Here is a 12,323-nt window from a genome sequence, read left to right on the forward strand (position 1 = left end):
TAATTCTACACTTGCTTCTCTAGCTGATGAATGGTTCTTGGTATTGCTTTCTGCTTTAAGAATACAGCTGATTCATAGCTGGGCCATTTTGCCTCCTGTGTGCCTGCCTCTGTTTCACTCTTACTCATAACCAAAAAAGACATTCAACATGAAGGGGTGATTTTCCCCCCAAAAAAACTAAGTGCCCAACGGGCAGGAAACAGGAGATTTTCCCACCCATTTTGGGCACACTTAGCTAAATGAATTTCCTGCTTCAGCGAGCCCGTCGGGGGATTCACACTGGCAAGGGAGGAGCGGGGCCAGATCTTGCCCGAGAGACTGGCATCAGTGTGCTGAGTGGTCCACTGCGCATGTGCACTGGCCCCTCCCATCACCGGCCTCCTGATGTCTTCGCCCGCCACCCCCCCTGGCCAGCCCTGATCACCCCCGTTCCTTCCTTCCTTCCCCCGCCGATCGCTGTGCAGAGTGCGCAGCGGTACCCCCCCCTCCCCACCCACCATCGACTGCCCTGCCCCCTTGGCACTGCCGAGTGACAGGCTGGCACTGCCAGGCTGGAACCCCCTATCCCCGACCATCTGGGAGGGCCCCGCCAGGGGGTTCTAGGTGGTGGAGTTCGCAGTTTGGTAAGATGCAGTCGAAGGAGGCTTGACAAGTTGCTTCAGTGCATTTTGTACCTATCACACACTGCTGTCACTTTCTGCCAGCAGGGGGGATAAATGTTGAAGGTGTTTTATGAGTTCCTTGAGTTTTGTTGGAACTGCACTCACCCAGGTAAGTGGCAAGTATTCTATCGCATTCCTGACTCGTATCTTTGTCGATGGTGGACAGGCTTTGGGGAGACAGGAGGTGAGTTACTCGCTGCTGAATCCTCAGTCTTTGACCTGTTCTTGTAGCCACAGTATGTATGTGATTAAATAGGTTCACTAATTCCCTTTGGGGAAGGATTTCTGCCGTCCTTGCCTGGCCTAATTGTGACTCCAGAGGCACAGCAATGTGGTTGACTCTCAACTGTCCTCTAAAATGACCCAGCAAGCCATTCAGTTGAAGGGTGACTTGGGATGTGTTGTGGGAAAAATGCCACTTTGTGAGTCAGGCTTGAAGGTTTCAACAATACAGTTTTATTTTAACGAAGCTTCGTGAAAAAAAGGCACTGGCACTCTGCAGTGCTTCTAGACAGCTACCTTCTCTCAATGAGATAATAGGAGCGGTCCATCTTTATACCCTTTACACAATAGATGGACCGGACATCTAGCCATTATCACATCGTTATAATCAAGTAGGTGATCGATCGTTAAACACATAGTTATAGACAAATTCAGACAGATACAGACATAAGCATGTTAACATCGCATTGTTCTATGAATGGATACATTTCCTACTATCACTGACTTTAATTTCGGTCTATTCATACAGTAGTTTACAGTAATTGGTTTTCCTGCAGTTATGTATTCCCAATCCCACCTGTAGTTAATCTCATTATCTATCCCTATTGTCCTTATCTTTAAGCCCTGGCTGGCTTCGTGTAGGATTTGATTCCTGGATGTTTAACTTTGGATAGCTGTCTGTCCTTTATGTTTTAATCTCAGGTGGCTGTTTGTACTGAAAGTCAGTGTCCGTTTAATGTCTCTTTCCCAGGTGACTGTTTGTGTGCCAGGCAACCATCTTATGTGTACCCATCTGTATATTGTTCCTCCTTCAGATGGGCAGTAAATGCTGGCCAGCTAGCGATGCCCAGGTCCCATCAGCTGCTTTATATGTCACTTTTGCTCAGCCACTTTGCACAGTTTTGTATGAGATTAAAACACAGGGATCTTGGTTGCACATTGACAGAACTGGAGGTGAAAATGGTCGGCATTTGAGAACAGAGAATCCCTACAATGCAGAAGGAGGCCATTCGGCTCATCGAGTCTGCACTGACCACAATCCCACCCAGGCCCTATCCCCGTAACCCCACATATTTACCCTGCTAGTCCTCCAGACACGAAGGGTCAATTTAGCATGGCCAATCAACCTAACCCGCACATCTTTGGACTGTGGGAGGAAACCGGAGCACCCGGAGGAAACCCACGCAGACACGGGGAGAATGTGCAAACTCCACACAGACAATGACCGGAATTGAACCTGGGTCCCTGGCGCTGTGAGGCAGCAGTGCTAGCCACTGTGTCACCGTGCCGCCCAGTTTCACTGTCATTGAGTAAGGTTTGTCTCCACCACTGATACTGAGTCAGCCTGGAGTGATCACTGGGAGGTGGATTAGACAAACAGGAAGGGACAAGAAAGAACGGAAAATCCTGAATGGAATCTGAATGAATACTTTTCACGCTGGACACCAGGGATCACCATTGTACGAGAGCCATTTTTCCTTCTTTTTAAAGCAACACATTACAGAAATATATTGTCCAGTTGAAATAGCTGTCAAGCCACAGGTGTGACAACAGTGACACTTTTCATTTAACTACATGCATTGATTTTAGTAGGAAATGCTTCGCACGCAACCCACATAAAAATACTTCATGTGTATATTTGCTTAACAAACATCTACCAACATTCAGTGCAATCTTTTTCAGGCTTTCTGCTTCACCAGAGATTAGATCTCTGGCTGGTAGTCACCAAACACGGCACAGCTTAGCGCAGATTCGAACTCTGTACCCAGCAGTGGTGAGCAGCAGCTTGGCTTCGAGAATGATTTGCTCAGAATGTTCACTTGCTCAAAGAGACTGAGTCATGCTCTCTCTCTCTCTCTGTCCACAATACAGCTGGATGCTGCTTATCTTTTACCATGTGCTGGGGATGTTCATTATTGGCTGCAAACTGACCAATAACCATGCTTAGCATTGATCTTTATGAAGAACTTAGAACATGCAAATCGAAGATTCGGCTCTTTAATATGGGTATTTTGTAAGGGCAGCATTTTAAAGCAAAGTTTAAAGGCATACTTTCAATGACCGACCCTTCTTTATGACACGTGATTGAGCTATACTAATCTGTGTGCACTCTTGCACTCTCCTAATGATTCCATCTTTGTCCATTTTGTCTAGGTTCACCTTCAGTTTATTTGGTGGATGCTGCACCTAGGTGGTGGATCATTTGATGGACTTGCATTCTCCTGAAGGTGTAATTTTGCAGCTCCCTTGAAAATGCCAATTTTGTTTAAACATTTGGATATTTCAATGTTAGGCCATGAACTAAAGCATCAGGAGTAGTTTCTGACGTTGGTCTGCCTTGTGAGGTCTGACCCATTGCATAGATTGTGATTATAGCAAGGTCACCACAACATGCCAGTAGATCTACAATCACAGGGCCTTTAGTGTCTATGATGTAGAATATCCGTGACAACCAGGAGGATTGATTGTACTTGCACTCCAGGGCCACGGAACCTGCACATGGAATTAGTGAAGCATTATAGACTGAAGGTTTTACATTGATAGGTTTTGCTATGTCTGTGGATACATGTCTTTCAGAATCGATGTGGATAATCTGTTCGCATTTTCCCTGCGTCAATCTTGGGCAATAATGAATAGTTACCGACTTTCTTACGACAGATCTTTTAAATCTTGACAAACACTTTGGACAGTGTGACAGCATCTCTGTTTCCCAAGGAATAGATGATGTGAAACCTGTGTTCATGGCTTTTCACTGCATCGTGCACATCATCATTTTCTGTTTGGTCAGTCACCTCCTGTATGTTTCTGATGTGGTATCGGATTGTTATTCTTATTGCTTTAAGATATCTATTATGTTTGGTCTGTTTAGATCAGTACGTGGCTCTTTGTAGCTGCAACAGTTTTGCCCCAGTGCAGTTCACTGCCAATGGTCCTTTCTGTTGCATACCTTCAAGAATTGATGAAAGACTGGGCATTTCCTTGACGCATGCAGAAGTCCACACCTTCCATGTGTCTTGCTAAATTCTAATGAGTGCATCAACAATTGGGTTGCCCTTAAGAATTGTAAACTTTGACCTGCAAGAATCACTTTGTACTCATGTCCATACTAAAACTGGATCACATGGCACTCGCCTATCACCCTTGCCAGCTACAACGCTACTCACCTATCACTTCATCCACCTACCAACTCTGCCACCCTCCTCACTCTCTCCTTCATGTCTTCTTCAACATTCACTCTGGACAGTTAAACCTACCATGCGGCAACCGGCGCCATAAAATGGGGACATGGAGTTAGTCTTCCCCTAACTCCACTGGGATCCGATGGAGTTCTGTGAGGGATGCTGTGCTCCATATTTCTGGGAAAGTCAAATTCCAAAGCCTTGGTGAGAAATGCATGACAGCATCAAGTTGATGGAACGGTAATCCATTCCTCGGGAGATCCAGACCAATAATTGAAAAATATAGTTTCTACATTACAATAAGATTGAGAATTGTCACTGTTACACATTGTAAAAGAGACTTACAAGTGTGTTGAACAATTCTTTGCTTCTAGCTGGGAGCTATGTTTAAGGCCATTTGGAAACACTCAAGTGAGTGCCTTGTTTGAGTCTTTACGTCACTCGTCGATGTGGCTGTCTACCTCCAGCGAAACCACAACCAAGGAAAAGGTATCGCTGATCTAAACTAGAGCGCGGTTTATAAGGGTCCTATCAGTGGGATGTTATACTGACTCTATGCTCGCGTCCGAGCCTCTATCAGTCAGGTGTTCGACTGCTTCAGTACACTGGTCCACGCCTCCTTGGGGGATAGGATCTATGGGGCTGGCCAAGCCTTTATTAAATTTTAATAATACAATATAAACAAAACATCATAAATGTAACATTTCAAACATTAATTAAAACAGTTAACAAAGTAACGAATATGAAATATTATTTAAAACAGTTAACAGAGTAATGAGTGTCAAACATTATTTAAAACACTAAAAGAGTAATGAATATGGCCAAACAATTATAACATCATAAATTGAAGTCCACCATAATTGTCCATATATGGTCTGATTAAACAGGCATTTAAGGCCAGGTAGTCACTCAAGCCGGTGACTTGGCTTGCACGTTTGTCGATCAAGTCTCTCACTTGTCACTGAATATTCCTAACAACTCCAGTGTTAGGGACAAAGTGAGTCTTGAGATCTGTTAGGCGAATGTTTGGAATCTTGCGATGTTCAGGAACTTCATCAGGCTATTGTTCTTCTCGAGCCAATTGCCTCTTGCGCCCATTACAAATCCAAAGTATTGAGGCTCAAGGCCCTCTGTCAGTTTCCTTATCTCCGGTCCAAGGTGATTATATTTCTTGCATTTCTCTTCCCACACCTTCTCCAAACTACCACAATAGTCTTCAAAACGGACAGTCACGTCTACCATCGCAACACGTTGATCTTTTTCCTTCTTAAAAATGATGTCCGGTTTCCAGAGGGAGCCATCTTTGGCAATAAGTCGTGGCTCCATATATGACGTCCAACCGTATTTTCCAACGTAATTGCGTAGTTGGTCCAAGATTTTGTTATGGCGTTTTATCCTCATGTTTTTAACGAATGGGCAGAAGCCAGAGACGTGTCCAATGGTTTCCATGACTGCTTCACATAGTCAGCAGGTTTTTATGGCCAAAGGCCTTCCTCTTGTTAGAGTTGCCCTTGTGGGGTATCAGTTGCATCGTAGCAGCAAATTATTAATGAGCCGGTAAGATTTTAATTGCAGGTTTGATCCAATTGTTAGATATTTTATCATTGTTGTAATAGTGAATCCCAGCACCTTGACATTGTAGCCGTCGCCACTCCCTCCATCCCGCGGGGACCCGCTTCCTCATTTCAAAGTTGTGGTATTGCCGCCCTGATCATATCCATTGGACCTATTCCGTCATCGTTACCTTCATCTGTATCGGGCAGAAAATCCTCGATCTTTCTCAAAACATTGATAGCTCGCAACTCCTGGATGTTATGCACCATGTTCTGCTCGCAATACTGAAATGAGGCACGAATGATCAGGTCCTTGGAAGCTGCTAATGATTCCCATTTTCTAATGATTGCAGATGGTATTTGCACTTCCAATTTGGGAATTCCCAGACCTCCATTCCTGATTTGTGAATACAGGATGCCATCCATTATATGAGGGGGGGGGGGAGAAGGTGTAGAAATTACTTCACGGCATTTCGGATGAGTTGATCCAACGTCATAAGCGTGTTTTGCGAAGCTTCAGAGAGGATCAAGTGAAAATACAGTCTAGGGATGACGTGAACCATCAGGATCTCCACGCGTTGTCTGCGCCGGAGAGCTGGATATCAAGGCTTTCAGTTTTTCTTCCCAAGTGTCTTCTTCCACGCCTGCCCAGGGATCTATTCGGGCACCCAAGTGCTTTTCAGTCTCACCTGGGGGAATATACAAGACTACCTCCCTCCGAAGTTGCCAGTTCTTACAATGATTATACAGGATGGTCTTCCTTTTATACATAAAACGGAAGCCTTTCGTCTTGTTGATGTTAATGGCCAGACCTGTACGTCCACAATATCAGAGAATCGCAGCTACAAGTCCCATCTTGCTCTCATTACATGGAGTATGCTGCACAGAAATGGGTCATGTATAGGATCGTAGGAACATGCGTAGGCCATTTAGTTTTGTGAGCATGTCCTGCCATTCATTGAGGTCATGGTGGCACAGTGACACAGCGCTTAGCACTGCTGCCTCACAGCGCCAGGGACCTAGGCTTAATTCCTGCCTCAGGTCACTGTGTGGAGTTTGCACTTTTTCCCTGTGCCTGCGTGGGTTTCCTCCCACACTCCAAAGATGTGTGTGCTGATTGGCCATGCTAAATTGACCCCAGTGTCATGGGGATTAGCAGGGTAAATGTGCAAGAATTGGTCCTGGGTGGGATTGTGGTTGGTACAGACTCGGTGGGCCAAATGGTCTCCTTCTGTACTGTAGGGATTCTATGATTCTATGGCTGATCTGTGACTTAGCTCCGTATACCTGAGTTTGTTAATATCCCTTAATATATTTGGATAACAAAAATCCATCAATCTAAGATTAAAGTTATCAATCGATCTATTATCAATTAACGTTTGCGGAGGAGTTCCAAACTTCTACCAATTTTTTCTATGAAAAATATTACCTAATTTCACTCCTGAAGATCTGCCTCTGACTTTCCAGCTTGTCCTGCTAGTCTTAGACTTCCTAACTCCCAGGAATAGTCTCTCCCCATCTAGCCTACCTGCTCTCCTTGGAAACTTTGATCCAATCATTGCTTAGCCTCCTAAATTCCAGAAAATATAACTCTAGTTCACTTAATCTCTTTTTGTAGTTTTACCTTTTGAACCCATGCTTTATTCTAATAAACCCATTCCCTCTAAGACTTGTATATGTAGTGCCCAGAACTGGCCTGTGCCAGTGTTTGGGCTTCATGGAAGCTTTCTCCCATTATAATTTATGTAACCCTATCAACATACCCAGCTATTCCTTTCCCCTTCATGTATCTACCTAATTTCCCCTTAACTGCATCTCTGTCATTTGTCTAAATGAATTCCACCTTCCAAATATTTTAATGAAGTTTCTCCTGAATGTGTTGTGAATTTATTAGATTTTCCCATATTTATGACGTCTAGTTTGAACTCCCTGATGGATAAAACTCCATCTCCAAGCCCTCTCCATCATTTGAAAGACCTTTATTAGGTTGTCCCTTCTCTGTCTGGGAGAAAAGAGCCAGTGAACTTGTACATTTAAGACTGTTCCATTTTCAGAAATGCGCTCTTCTTTTATAGGCCAAGTGTTGAAAGCATGGGACATTGGAGTGGCTTCGATGAAGAAGGGGGAGATCTGTCAGTTGATCTGTCAACCAAGCTACGCCTATGGGGCTGCTGGCAGCCCGCCTAAAGTCCCTCCAAACTCCACACTACTGTTTGAGGTGGGTGTGCCTTTATTGATGCCTCTTGCATTTCTGCTTTAATATCCAGCTTCTGCAATACCCTCGAGTTAGAAAGGCCCATGACCATCTTCCCAGGGTAACTCAAGACAGACAATAAAGATAGTCTTTCATTGGAGTGTCCGTTTGCTGCCTTTAGGCTTTGGTAGAGTTGCTCTTTCTTGGAGCTCCTTTATTGTCTTTCCCTTGTTGTTTGCTCTCTCTCGAACTCTGTACAGGAGCATGTGAATTTTCAGGACTGCTGGTTCTCAGGTTGCTCAGGAAGTCTGCCTGATCATATGGGTAGCTAGTTCTCTCCTAGTAGATATGAGCACCCTTCAATTTCTCCTCAATATCCCGTTCTCAGTTTCAGCAAAATAGGATCTTAGATGTTGTCACTTTTCTAGTACTTGGCTTTCTCTATCCTGGACTCTAATCCAGACTGAGTCACCTGGTTGGAGTTCTAGTAACTCCTGCCTGCTATGGCGATGATTGTAATTTATTTTGCATGGTACATCCTCCTTCTCTCTCACTCTCTCAATGTCAGACAATTTTAGACATGGCATGAGCATAACTCAACGTTAAGTTGGCATCATCATTCTTTTTCAACAATGCTTTGACTGTTCTTACAACCCTCTTGACATCGCCATTTGCTAATGGGTGCCGGAGGTGAACTGGTTGTGTGGACAAATCCAGAACCTTCTGTAAATTTCTTGAACCTTTCATTGGCAGTCTGTGGACCATTGTCTGAAATAGCGAGATTCAGAATGCCATGAGTCGCAAAACTTTATTTTAGTGAATTTATGACTGCTTCTGAGGTTGTTCCAGGTTTAAACTCAATCCATCTGCTGTAATAGTCAATAACTATGAGAAATGTCTCCCACTTGTGCTCAGAAAAGTTCATTCCAAGACATTCCCAGGACTTGATGGAAATGAGGATACCACCAATGGTTTTCTTTTGCTGTGGGCAATGGATTATACCGGTGAAATCATGTCCTCTAATAATTTGAGATTCCTGGCCATCAAACTGAATTTTGTGCCCTACTGCATCACTTTGTAATGAGTAGGATCTTAAGTCTGAGGACTCTTGAGTGTTAATAAGTCATCCACAACACTGAGGTGTCTATATTGCTCGCAGTATTGTTTTAGGATAGAATCCAGAGAATCATAGAATCTCTACAATGCAGAAGGAGGCTATTCGGCCCATCGAGCCTGCACCGACAACAATCCCATCCAGGCCCTATCCCCATAACCTCACGTATTTATCCTGCTAACACCCTAACCTACACATCTTGGGCAATTTAGCATGGCCAATGAACCTAGCCCGCACATCTTTGGAGTGCGGGAGGAAACCGGAGCACCCAGAGGAAACCCACGCAGACACGAGGAGAATGTGCAAACTCCACACAGACCGTCACCCGAGGCCGGAATTGAACCCGGGTCTCTGGCGCTGTGAGGCAGCAGATGAGATTGTGAAGAATATGTTCTGGCCATCCTTTTTTGCTGTACTCTCTAATTCTTTATCTGTTTTCTGTATTTCATTCAGCCTTTGAGTGGTTGCTGGTTGAAATTTTGTAGTCATTATGACTCTGCTTCCTCAACAAGCTTTATGCCCTCCTGGTCAGGATTTCCAACAGGAATGTGTGACATTGGCCAGGATTTTCCAGCCACGCCACGGAAGATGCAGCAAGCCAGCTAAAAGTCCCATTGCCTTCGGCAGGACTTGAAGATCCCACCGGTGGGCAGGGCTGGAAAATCCTGGCCAATGATTCTGTTTGCTGTTTGCCTTATTGTCCGGTTTCTTCACCTACTGTTTTAGGGAAATCTTCTGTCTGGTTTGAGATGAGAGGGGTGTGGAGGGATATGGTCCAAGTGCAGGTCAGTGGGACTAGGCATAAAATGGTTCGGCACAGACAAGAAGGGCCAAAAGGCCTGTTTCTGAGCTGTAATTTTCTATGGTTCTATGGTTTCATCAAGATTTTCCATTTCATCTCCTTTGTAGATGAATTGTTGATCTGTGCAAGTTTTTTGATTTAACAGTGATTGTGGATCACCATGAGGCTTCTGTAATTTCTTTTACTTATTGCTGATGTTCAGCAGTCAACTGTCCTTTGATTTTCAGATTGCCTCCTGGATTGTAAAGTCTCATAATCGATGCTGCAGTAGGTCAAGGTTTAATCACTTTTTTGTGTCAGACAGGATTGAAACTCCTGCTCCAGTGTCTAACTTGAAGTTTCTTTTATGTTCATTAACTATAATATCAGCAGTCCAATAGCTTCCATTTGATCCTGTAATTTTTCTGAGGAATGGTGCTTGTGATTCTTTTTCTACTTCAACCTCTTGGATCTTGGCTGTTTCTCCTTTAATTGTTTGGTTACGAAATACAGCAAAGCTATTTAAAGTAGCCTCTCTTCTTTCAGGAATGGCATCCACATTTTTGGTGGGACATTCTTCGTGTCAATGCAGCCTATACCCACAACTGGAACATTGAATAATGCCGGCCATATACACTGCAATGGGAGGCAATGGCCTAGTGGTATTTTCACTAGATTATTCATCCCAAAACTCAGCTAATGTTCTGAGGACCGGAGTTCAAATCCCACCGTGGCAGATGGTGGAATTTGAATTCAATAAAAAATATCTGGAATTGAGAATTTATTGATGACCATGAAACTATTGACGATTGTTGGAAAAACTGTCTGGTTCACTAATGCCCTTTAGGGAAGGAAATCTGCCGTCCTTACCTGGTCTGGCCTGCACGTGACTCCAAAACCACAGCAATGTGGTTGACTCTCAGGCAACTATGGATGGGCAATAAATGCTGGCCAGCCAATGACGCCCATGTCCCACGAATGAATAAAAATCTATCTCCTGGCCTCTGGGTGCACCTATTAAATTTTGCTCACTCCTTTATGATGCTTTTGCAAAGACTAAAATAATATCAAAGGCTTTAATAACTTCATATGTGGCAGTACCTCTGTTTATTCCCTGTCTGACCATGATGTAGTCTGCACTACTGCCTGCAGCAAAGGACTTGAGAACACTTTTAATTCAGAGATGAGAATGCCATCACCAAGCCCTGGTTGGCATCGTGCAGCAGGGATATTAATCCCCACATAAAGAGACTCTAGTGTACAGGACTAAAGCATGGTGATACTGAGCTATGAAACTCCAACACACATGGTAATACCCCAGCTGAATGTCCATAGGGTCTGTTCATCTGTTAGAATAGATGCAGGCAAAACTGGTAAGAAGTGGAACTACATTTATTGAGCATCATTTAAAATTAGCATTTACAGAAAGCAAAAGAGACTGATTTACTGGAGAGAGAGAGAGAGAGAGGGACCAAAAGCTGGTCCCAATACAGACTTGATCTTGAATTGCACAGGACTCAAATGAACTGTTTTGATGCCAAAACATTAAATGTATTCAGTATAGCACTTGGGGCGAATGGGATGAAAGGTTATGGGGAGAAAGCAGGATGAGGCTATTGAGTTGGACGATCAGCCATGATTGTGATGAATGACAGAGCAGGCTCGAAGGGCCAAATGGCCTCCTCCTGCTCCTATCTTCTATGTTTCTATGAACAAAATAGATAGCTGTTACCACAATATGAGTTCTTATCTGTATTATGAAATTACCAGGTGCAAGGACTGTCGGTAACTTTCAAAAACAATTTGCAGCTGTGAAAAGCTTGTTTTTGAAAAGAATAATTTCTGCTAACATTGCATTTTCAAATGCAGTCAATTTCTAAACTCATCCCAGAATTCCCAGCTGAGTTTTCAAATGTGGCCAAGTTAGCTTTAAAACTTAGCACAGTTAGTTACATAGGCAGAAATACCTTAAAATGAAGTCTTTTCACTGAAGCAAACCATACAAAGGATCTCACAATGTCTCTGAGCCAAAGCTCCTCAAGCCCCAAACACTTACCGCAGATGTGTTTGCCCTCGATCATTTTGACATCCATCAAAACCCACATTCCGCAGCTGCAACGCATCACCTTCCCTAAAAAAAACAAACAGAAGCCACATCCAAAATCTGACCCAACTGAACTCAATTCAAGCTCTGCTATTCACCAGTCCCAACCAAGAGCCAAGTCCACACTATAACAGTTCAATATAAAAGCAAAATACTGCGGACGCTGAAATCTGAAACAAAAACAGAAAGTGCTGGAAAATCTCAGCAGGTCTGACAGCGTCTGGAGAGGGAACAGAGGCAATGCCAGGATAACCCTTTATGATGTGGAGATGTCGGCGTTGGACTGGGATAAACACAGTAAGAGTTTTAACAACACCAGGTTAAAGTCCAACAGGTTTATTTGGTAGCAAATACCATTAGCTTTCGGAGCGCTGCTCCTTCGTCAGGTGGAGTGGATATCTGCTCTCACACAGGACACAGAGACACAAAATCAAGTTACAGAATACTGATTAGAATGCGAATCCCTACAGCCAACCAGATCTTAAAGATAAGACAATGTGGATGGAGGGAGCAT

The 12,323-nt window shown here is 43.8% G+C and overlaps 1 protein-coding gene across 4 annotated transcripts in view; it reads left to right on the forward strand.

The window, feature by feature from the left end:
• LOC144479154 (peptidyl-prolyl cis-trans isomerase FKBP5-like) overlaps positions 1 to 12,323 on the forward strand; it is a 110,445-nt gene that overhangs the window by 48,464 nt on the left and 49,658 nt on the right. For 2 of the 4 annotated variants that reach the window (XM_078197710.1, XM_078197712.1), the window contains exons 1-2: positions 702 to 771; positions 7,692 to 7,834. In XM_078197710.1, coding sequence (XP_078053836.1) covers positions 717 to 771; positions 7,692 to 7,834 — 198 coding nt within the window. In that variant the 5' untranslated portion in view covers positions 702 to 716. Of the gene's footprint in view, positions 1 to 701; positions 772 to 7,602; positions 7,835 to 12,323 lie in introns of those variants that run through there. The other 2 variants (XM_078197711.1, XM_078197713.1) reach the window with 1 other exon arrangement.

This window comes from Mustelus asterias, chromosome 25, assembly GCF_964213995.1.
Source record: "Mustelus asterias chromosome 25, sMusAst1.hap1.1, whole genome shotgun sequence".
Lineage (NCBI taxonomy): Eukaryota > Metazoa > Chordata > Chondrichthyes > Carcharhiniformes > Triakidae > Mustelus > Mustelus asterias.